We start from the raw sequence: 10603 nt of genomic DNA on the forward strand, positions 1-10603 counted from the left end.
TTAAGCCACTGGGTCCGGGACTCGAACCACGGTCAACTACATGGGACTCCAGCGACATAGCCATTATGCTAACTGCTGGTCCCAGCTTTTATCATCTCTAACTTTTAACAGTTTCTCCATTGGAGGAAACAGTATAATTTAGTATTATAATAGTTTTTCTACTGAAAATTTAGAAGCATTAAAAAATATAAGGATGATATTGTTTCAAGAAGTAGGTGAAGGTAGAGAAAATGTGGCTTGAAGTTTTTCTTCCTCTTTTTCACCAAAACTGCTCTCAGCCTTCAAGTGATGTTCTTGAAGAATTTGAGTTAGCAATCGTGGAAATCTTCCTATATCTGTTGCATTTATCTGCAACACAGCTTTTTTCATGCTTGAAGTGCCAGGCCCACATGAGCCATATGGAGGAGCTGCCTTTTGTTGACAGTCTTGATATCTGATGACATTAGTTTTTTTTGAGAGGTTTTTGCTATAGGGCACGTGTGCTTGACAGAAAGACAGAGACAGACAGACAGACAGAAAGCAAGAAGTCACGCCCTGGGGGGATGGCCACACCGCAATCTCTTCTCTGTTCTCCTCTCGGGATCTTGGGCATGCACACACATGTACCTGGTGGGAGTTTTAAGCCACTGGGTCCGGGACTTGAACCGTGGTTGACTACATGAGAGTCTAGCAACATAGCCATTATGCCAACTGCTAGTCCCGTGATGACAATAATTTAGTTACCTTTGTTTTATTATAAAAGTGTATACTTAAAATATTTTGACAATATAACAGTATCAATACTATTACTAATATGATTTCTAAAAACATTTTAAGAATTTTTTATATTTCTTTTCTTCTTAGGATATATTCTACCAGGGATATAGAAGAATTGTTTTAATGTTATTAAAATATTATTTTAAAATTATTTAAAATAATTCCTTGTGATGATGCCATTAATTTCATACATTTGTTTCAATTTTATTTTGATGTTTGGTGATTATTTTCTATTTTAAGAATTATAATTTCTAATTTATGTGTAATAGCTATACATATTTATGGGGTACTGTGTTGTTTTTAGACATGTATCCAGTATCCAGTGTGTATTGATCAAATCATGGCTATAAACATATCTACCTAATCATATCTACTTGTTAAAGCTTTTATCATTACTTTGTGTTGTACACAAACTCCACTCTTCTTTTTTTTTTGAGAGAGATTTTTGCTATAGGGTACATGCACTCGCTGGAGAGACAGAGAGTGACAGAGAGACAGAAACCAAGAAATCATCCCACAAGGGGGATGGCTGTGCCACAATCCTTTCTCTTCCATTTTTTCTCTTGGGATTTTGGGCATGGACACACACATGCCTGGTATGACTTTCAGGCTGCCAGGTCCAGGACTCGAACCATGGTCGACTATGTGGGAGTCCAGTGACATAACCATTATGTCATCTGCTGGTCTCAATAAGTTGAAAATATGTTGAGTCAAAAATGCATTTAATATACCTAACCTACTAAATATCATAACTTAGCCAAGCTTACCTTTTAAAAAAAAGACCAAAATGAAATCCACTCAAGGGCAAAATATAATAATCACTATAGATTTTACTTTTAACAATATGCCAGTATCGAATATCACAGGAACCATGACTAGAAAAGCAAAAACATCCAAATAAAATGAAGAGATATACTATTTTTTTTCTCATGAAAATTGATTTCATTAAAGCACATGAAATACAGTATAACTTTTCATTATAAATGAACAAGGTATGTATCATAAAGGAAACTATTATTGGTGAACTCTTAAAGTAATTATTCAGTTAAAAGAATTATTATAAAACAAGTTTAGATAGGTCAGGAGAATAAATTAAAATGTATGAAGGCCAATTTAAAATAATATTTGATTTTAGGCAAAGGTTTCTTCTAAGCATATTTGAAGCTCATATATTAAATTTGATAGCTAGAGGTAAATTAAAGACATGGGACAATAACCCTGGAAAAAAGTAACCAATGGAATTAGAAAAGAACAGAATTCTAGGACATATGTGATCTGGATTTCTGTCCTAAACTCGTAGAGTTAAGATACCACCTCCCACATCATGCATCAGTGGTTTTCAACTTTGCCCACAGGTAAAAATCTCCTCGATCTTCCATCCACATCTTTGTATGGATCTGGATCCATCACTATGTCTGAAAGCCCTCTTAGACTTATTGAATTAGACAATCTGAGGATGCTTTTTTATTTTATTTTATTTTATTTTTTTAGTTTTTACTGTAGGATGTATGTGCTCACCAGAGAGAAACAGAGAGGGAAAGATGAAAAATGAGAAATCACCACACACACACACACACCCAGGGGGGCATGGCCATACTATAGCTGTTTTTCCTCCATTCTCCTCTTGGGGTTTTGGATATTCATGCCAACACACCAAGAATATATTTTAAACTGCTGGGTTTGGGACTCAAACTGCAAAGACAGCCATGTGGGATCCAGCTGTCCTAACTACCATGCCACCAGCTGGCCCTGGAATTTGTATTTATTAAAGGTTTCACTTTACTATATGTGATGGGGATGTCAAAAAGTTCATGAAAAATAGAATTAAAGTATGAGTTTACTTTAGTACAAAATTTTCCAATCCATACATAGTCTTTTCATAATAGTAATTTTTCATACACATGAACTTTCTGAAGACCCCTCATCTAATGGTATCTTACCTTCCTTTGGTCATTGGACTGGATTCTTCTTCATCAGTGCTACCATCTAAATCTTATGAAGGAGAAAATTTTTTTTACTATGTCTTTGTTATAATTTATTATCTTTTATCTTGAATAAAGTCATAGAAAACTGTTTGGTTTAGCTCCCAGCAGCCCACTCCTGAGCTCTGAGGAAGTTTGCCTTCGTCTGGGCTACCCGATCTTTCTTCTGGGCAATGGACATCTTGGGACGATTCTACTTCTTCTTTTTAACTTCTTTCTTGGGTTTCTTTTTATAGACTGGGTTCTCTCATATAGCAGTGTGAGCTTTCTTATACATCTCCTCCATCATGTCTGGAGTTATATTGTTCTTTATGTACTGAGAGAACTGTTTCTTATAAGCGTCTTCATCTTCTTCCATTTGGTAATGCATGAAGTCTGCAATGTTCTGGCCCATGATGTGCTTCCAATGGACTTCTGCACTAAATTCCTTGCTTTCAGAATCATAACCAGGGAATCGTTTGGTACTGTGAGGGATAGATAAGCCTCCATCCACCGCTCCCTTCAGGGCCCCAAAAACTTGATTACCAGTGGTGGTTCTGGCAAGGCCTGCATCCAAATAGCAGGTGAAGGCACCAGGTTGACCATCGATGCTTTCTACATTGTCCTCATCGTCACGCCGCAATCCCTTCTCCTCCATTCTCCTCTCGGGATCTTGGGCACGCACGCACACGCGCCCGGTGTGAGTTCTAAGCCACCAGGTCCAGGACGCGAACCGGGTCAACTACGTGGGAGTCCAGCAACATAGCCATTGCACTAACTGCTGGTTCCCATATTATTGTTTTTAATTTTGCCATAGAGTATGTGTGCTCATCTTACATAAAGTCAATTTTATAATAAAGTGCTGAGTATCCTCTGCTATATTATTTTTAATCTATCAGATGCTAATTTAAAACTTTAAATAGTATATTTAAACTTTTATTTTTTTCTATCCATTTTGAAGATTATATATATATTTAAAGAATTATTTATTATTATTATTTGTTTTTGAAATTTTTTATAGGACACATGCACACCCACCAGAGAGATACAGAGACAGAGAGAGGGAAACTGAGAAATCAAGCCACCAGGTCCGGGACTCAAACAATGGTTGGCTATGTGGGAATCGAGTGCCTTACCATCACATCACCTGTTGGCCCCAAGGGTTATATTTTTACTTTATACTCAGTGAAGGTATTTATATATTATCAATCTCTATCTCTCCTCCACTTTAACCTTCCAATTTCTATCACCTCTAACATTTGCATTTGGGTTTTGTCTGTCTCAAAGAATAAAAAGTAAAAGTGACATGTTATTGATTGTAACTATTATTTAACCCTGTGGATAATGGCATTTCCATCTGCTAGCTCTCTTGATTCTATTTCCTCAGGTATTTTGTTTGTTGAGTGTGATGTTCTTTCATGGTATTGGTTTCTCTCGTTTGGTAATCCTTGTTTGTATTTGATTTGAAATTTCCTGATAGTCTTCTGTGAATATTGTGTCACACCATTCACTGTAATCTGAATCCAGTGACTGATGAAGAGGCAGGACTGTATATTTGGCATTGCCATGTGTTATCAGCCACCTGGAACTCTTTCTCTCCTGTTTCTGTGGGAGGGGGGGAAAATATGTTTTGGGCGGCAGCCAACTGCCTGATTGCCTTACTATTCATGTCTAAGACTGTTTCCACATTTTGCAGTTATGTGCATGTTGGGATGCTGGTTTCTGCCTCATCCCATTTGCTGTATATTTTTCAGAGGTTTTTCACAACTTTGAGTCCACTGAATTTCCAGGACTTTTATCGAATAAATATGTATATATTAATGTTTTCTTTTGTTTCTACATATATTATCATATTTAGAAATTTATGGTAGAAGAAGTGGCTTTAGCATGTGCACAGTCCATCGTGATTCAGTTTTTGTTTGCTTCCATAGCATTCGTGCACTTATATATCAGCTATTTATTTAGATATCCATCAGTTGCAATACTGTGAGCTTTTTCAAGATGCCTGGAATAAAAGATACTTAATGAACATTTGTTGGATTAATCAAAATTTTATTGGAGATATTACTTTTTAAAAGAATTATTTTATTGCGTGGGAGTCCAGCACCTTAACCACCATGCCACCTGCTGACCCCTGGAGATAGTATTATAAACTACAACAAAACTACATGGTTTGAGTCCTGGACTGATGGCTTGAAAAGCATTCTGGGTGCGTGTGTGTGTGTGCTCAAAATACCTAGAGGAGAATGGAGAAGAAGGGATTGAGGTGTGGCCATCACTTACGAGGGGTGCTTTTGACTTTTCCTCTCACTTTTTCTATGTCTCTCTCTAGAAAGTGCACACACTCTATAACAAATAAAAAAAAATAAATCTAGAACCCAGGTGCATTGGCTTGTAGTATAATACTTTATCATAGAAGTTTCTTCAAGTGTGGGACAGCCAGGTGGTATGGTGGTTAAGGGCACTGGACTTCCACAAGGTCAGCCATGGTTCAAGTCCTGGACCTGGAGACTCGGTTTCTCATTTTCCCTCTCTCTTTCTCTGTCTCTCTATGGGCAAATTAGTATAAATAAATAAATAAATAAAGTTAAATAAAATAATTTTTTAAAAAAGTTTCTTCAAGTGTGTGAAATATCAAGCTTTTAGAACTTTCTCTTTCTATCTAAATGACCCAGATATTTTCTTTTAATGATTCTTCAGAAAGTACATTTCAAGAATATTAATTCTTGTTATTATTGTTTTTCTTGTGACCATTTTTTTCTTAAATTATGGAGATCAATTCAGAACGCAGAACTTAGTCAAATAATTGCTGACTGTTACTTTTTGTTTTCTGTGGGTTATGTGGCTGACTATGGACAGAAGATTAAAATTTTCTTCAATATCTCCTTCCCTCAACCAGTTTAGGGGAGGTGTGAATTAGAAAAAAATCACTTTCTACTTTCTTTCTTCCAGATGAATATGAAAACAGGAAAAGGGTGGGTGGATGTTGGAAATGCTCTGATCGCTGATGAATTTTTTCAAGCTGCCACAGCTGTAAGTTACCATTGATTATTTTTTTTAACTGTGGCAATTATTAGTAACAGCTGTGGTTATTCTCATCATTCCATTGTATTGTGATTTTATTTCCCAGAGTCTGGAGCAATATGTCAGATTAATGCAGAGGAGCTCCACTGACACTCACTCAACCATGCAGAACCTTGCTGTGAAGAACCTCTTCAAAGTGCTTTCTTACCAAGCAGAATCAGTAGGTATCATAGACATTATGGCCTATGGTGGGGCATTTTGTTTGTGTAAGTGAAAAAGTGATGTTACCTATTAGAAGAAAAGTAAATGTCAATGGTCTTTAAAATTTTTTTAAGAATTATTTACTCAATTTTATTATTATTTTTTAATTTGATGAGAGGGAGGGAGGGGAGAGAAGGAAGGAGATGGGGTTGGGGGCAGAGGGGAGAGTGAGTGAGAAGGTAAGCTGCCAGGTCTGGGACCCAAACCACAGTAAGACATGTGGGAGTCCAGCACCTCAACTGCCACCCCACCTGCTGGTCCTGTCACTGTTTTTTTTTTTTATTTATAGGATATGATATTTGAACTTTTTATTTCTGTTTTATATCTGAAGTGACATTATGCATGGTGATTGGAGTCTGTGTGGGGGTGGTTGTGGGTGAAAAGAGTGACGTATAGTTAAATATTATTTAAACCACTTCATATAACATGTGTCATTTATTTATGGCAGCAGTCTCTACTTGAAACACCTGTTTCTGATTCTCTTTTATATTCACATTTATACCTCTAAAATATTTGCCCCCAAAGAGTCTTCTTACTCACTGTTGTTCTGGGTTGTTTGTTGATGTTTTCTAAAAATCTGCTGCTGTTACACAGTGTTCAAAGTTGTTCTTTACCTCTGTTTGCTTTGTTAGTTTCCTTTTTGTCTTCATGGAGTTAGATATGCAAAATATAAGCTATGATGAGTTTACTTTCTATAATTATATAATTCTGGAAATAAAAGAGGGCTTAAAAATAATCTACTATTGGGCCAGCAGGTGCCATGGAGGGTAAGGGGCTGGATCCCATGTGGCCAACTTCATGGTTTGAGTGTTGGACTTGGCAGCTTGAAAATCACACCAGGCATGTATGTATGCATGGCCAAAATCCTGAGAGGAGACTGGAGATGAGGGGACTGTAATGTGGCGATGCCCCCTGAGGGGTAATTTCTCACTTTCTCCCTCTCTCTGTATCTCTCTTGGTCTCTATCTGGTGAGTGCTTGTGCCCTATAGCAAAAACTAAACAAAACAAACAAGTAAAAAAACCCAAAAACCAACCAACAAAACTGCTAGAATCCTCTTCTTTTTACTTATTATTTATTTAATTTCTTTGATGAGCAAGAGACAGACAGAGAAGGAGACAGAGAGACAGTACTCCCAGTAAGGTCTTGACACTGGAATCCACCCCCAGCTTCAGCTAGCCCTGGATTGTGGGTACATATGTGCCTAGCATACTTAGGGAGGTCTCTGGATGTGAAACTAGAACCCTCCCATGTGAGTCAGCTTAACAGAGCATTGTGTTTCATTACTGTAACATTGTTCAGAAACCCTCTTATTTTTATTTGTTAACATCTTTATTGAGATGCAATAGTCTGCCCTTGTCTGCTGGAGATAAGTTCCTAGACCCCCTGTGGATGCCTGAAACCACAGATAGTATTGAACCCTATATATACTGATTTTTTTCTTATACATACATACCTATCATAAAATTTAATTTATAAATTAGAGACACAAAGAGTTTAACTACAGTAACTAATAATAAAATAGAACAATTATAGCTATATATTGTAATAAAAGGTGATGTGGTCTCTCTCTCAAAATATCTTATTATACTATATTCACCTATTTTTTGATTATGGTTGACCATGGTAAGAGAAACTGTGGAAAATGAAACCATGGGGGGAGTACTGTATAACTGAGATGTCATAGAATTCACCCATTTACAATATACAATTTAGTAGTTTTAGTATATTCACAGAAATATGCAATGTTCACCACAATCTAAGTTTAGAACATATTTTGTCACCCCAAAAAGAAACCTCCTACCCATTAGCAGTCATTCACAATCCCTCCTGACCCTAGCTCTAGCAACCACTAATTTACTTTCTGTCTCTATAGATTTGCCTATTCTGGACATTTTAGAAACATGAATCATACATCCAGCCCCTTACCCTCCATGGCACCTGCTGGCCCAATAGTAGATTTTTAAGGCCTCTTTTATTTCCAGAATTACATAATTACAGAAAGTAAACTCATCATAGCTTATATTTTGCATATCTAACTCCATGATGACAAAAAGAGGAAACTAACATTACTAACTAATCATACAATTAGTTGGATTTTGTGATCACCTTTTCTCACTTAGCAGAATTATTTTCAAGGTTCATCCATGTTGTAGCATGGTTCACTGTATGGATATGCCATGTTTTCTTTATCTATTCATTCATTGATGGTCACTTGAGTTGCTTCTAGTTTTTGGCTATTATGGGTAATTGTATTGTGAGCATTCACATACAGACTTTTATTTATCTATTTTGCCATAGGGTGCATGTGCTTGCCAGAGAGAGACAGAGACGCACAGAGAGAGTAAGGTGAGAGATGGCTCCCTAGTGGGGATAGCCATACTGAAATCCCTTCTTCTCCATTCTCTTTGGGTTCTGGGCACACATGCACATGTGCCTGATGTGATTTTTAAGCCACTGGGTCAGGACACAAACTACAGTCAGCTGTATGGGATCCAGCCCCTTAACCTCCATGCCACCTGTTGGTCCCTTGCATATGGATTTTTATGTGTTCATCTGTTTTTATTTCTCTTGGTTATATACCTTGGGATGGAATTACTGGGTAGTATGATAACTCTAACTCTGTGTTAAACCTTTTGAGAAACTGCCAGAATGTTTTCTGTAGCAGTTGTACCATTTTATACTTCCACCAGTGGAGTATGAAGGCTCCAATTGATTCAATTCTGAGAGTCTTATAGTTTTAGTGCTTATATTTACCTCCGTTTTGAGTTAATTTTTAGGTACCCTTGTACAGTAGGGACCTGTCTTAGTCCATTTTCTGCTACTGTAACAATACCACAGACTGGATAATTTATGAAGAACAGAAGTTTCTTTTGTTCATGGTTCTGAAGGTTGGGGAGTCCAAGGGCATGGTGCCAGCATCTGGTGAGTATCATCATAAGGTAGAAAGGCAGAAGGTGGAAGGGAAAGCTAGCATATTAGACAAAAAGTGCAAATTGAGCCAAACTCATTTTTTTTTTTTTACCAGTAACCCACTCCTGTAATAACTAACCCACTCCTGAAATAATGGCATTCATCCATTCATTAAGGCAGAGCTCTGATGTCTTATCATCTCATCTCTTAAGGGCTCCACCTTTTTGTACTGTTACTATGGCAATTTCATTTTCAACACATTAACTTTGAGGGGCATATTCAAACCACAGCAGAATCTAACTTAATTCTTTTGCATGTGGCTATCCAGTAGTCCCAGTACTATTTGTTGAGAAGACCATTTTCCTCCCATTGAATGGTCTTGGTACTTTTATCAAAAGTCAGTTGATGAGAACCAGCAGTTAGCGTAATGGCTATGTCGCTGGACTCCCACGTAGTCAACCGCAGTTCGTGTCCTGGACCCGGTGGCTTAGAACTCACGCCGGGTGCGTGTGCGTGTGTGCCCAAGATCCCGAGAGGAGAATGGAGGAGAAGGGATTGCGGCGTGACCATCCCCCCTGGGGGGTGATTTCTCGCTTTCTGTCTCTATGTCTCTCTCTGTCTGGCAAGCGCACGCGCCCTATAGCAAAAACCTCTCCCCCCCCAAAAAAAAAGTCAATTGATCATAAATGTGAAGGTTTATATCTGAACTCTTGATTTTATTCCATTGATCTAGATGTCTATCATTATGCCAGTGTCACACTGTCTTTATTACTCTAGCTGTGTAGTAAGTTTTGAAATTGGGAAGTGTGAGCCCTCCAATTTTGTTATTTTTCAAGATTTTTTTCACTATTCTAGATCTCTTGCATTTCCATATGAATTGTAGGATCAGCTTGTAAAGTTATACATAGAAGGCAGCTAGAATTTTGATAAGAATAGAGTTGAATCTTTAGATCAATTTGAGGAGTATTACTATCTTAATAATTTTAACTTTATGAACATGGAAAATAATCCCATTTATTAGGTTTTGTTTAATTTCCTATTTTTATTTTTAAATGATGAAACTGAGATTCAGAGAGGGAACATGATTCAGTTAAAGATGGAAGGCCAGAAACAAAATTTTCTGTCTTTCAGTCTAATGGTCCCTATACTGCAAATTAGATCCACCTATATATTGGGTCCTTGGGAAAGTCATGACGTATTTTTGCATAGAAAAACACGTCATGACTTTTCTGATGACCGAATAAATGAGTCCCTTTTTGGTAATTTTGTCTCACCTTTTAATGTTAATGTCTTTCATGGGTTACTTTTCTTTTTAAGAATTATTTTATTTTAACTTTATTTATTATTATTATTTTATAATTTGATCAGAGAGAGACAGAGAGAGAGAGAGAGAGAGAGAGAGAGAGAGAGAAGTGAGAAAGGAAGCCACTAGGTCCAGGACTTGAACCACAGTTGGCCTATAGGAGTCCAGCGCCTTTAACCACCATACCACCTGCTGGCCCCTGTGGGCTATTTTTTAAAAATTTATTTTTATTATTATTTTAACTCACTAGGAAGAGACAGAGAGAGGGAAGGAAAGTGAGAAACTAGCTGCCAGGTACAGGACTCGAATTGTGGTCAGTCATCTGGGAGTCCAGTGCATTAACCACATGCTATCTGCTGGCCCCTTTGTGGGCTACTTTTTTTTTT

At 37.3% G+C, this 10603-nt stretch overlaps 1 protein-coding gene across 1 annotated transcript in view; it reads left to right on the top strand.

Moving 5' to 3' along the window:
- The window catches only part of TEX11 (testis expressed 11), a 514378-nt gene that overhangs the window by 67495 nt on the left and 436280 nt on the right, over window positions 1-10603 (top strand). Inside the window, 2 exon segments of the mRNA XM_027770916.1 lie at window positions 5670-5750; window positions 5848-5961. Of these exon segments, the coding sequence (XP_027626717.1) occupies window positions 5670-5750; window positions 5848-5961 (195 nt within the window).

This window comes from Tupaia chinensis, unplaced genomic scaffold (genome assembly GCF_000334495.1).
Source record: "Tupaia chinensis unplaced genomic scaffold, TupChi_1.0 Scaffold000165_2, whole genome shotgun sequence".
Lineage (NCBI taxonomy): Eukaryota > Metazoa > Chordata > Mammalia > Scandentia > Tupaiidae > Tupaia > Tupaia belangeri.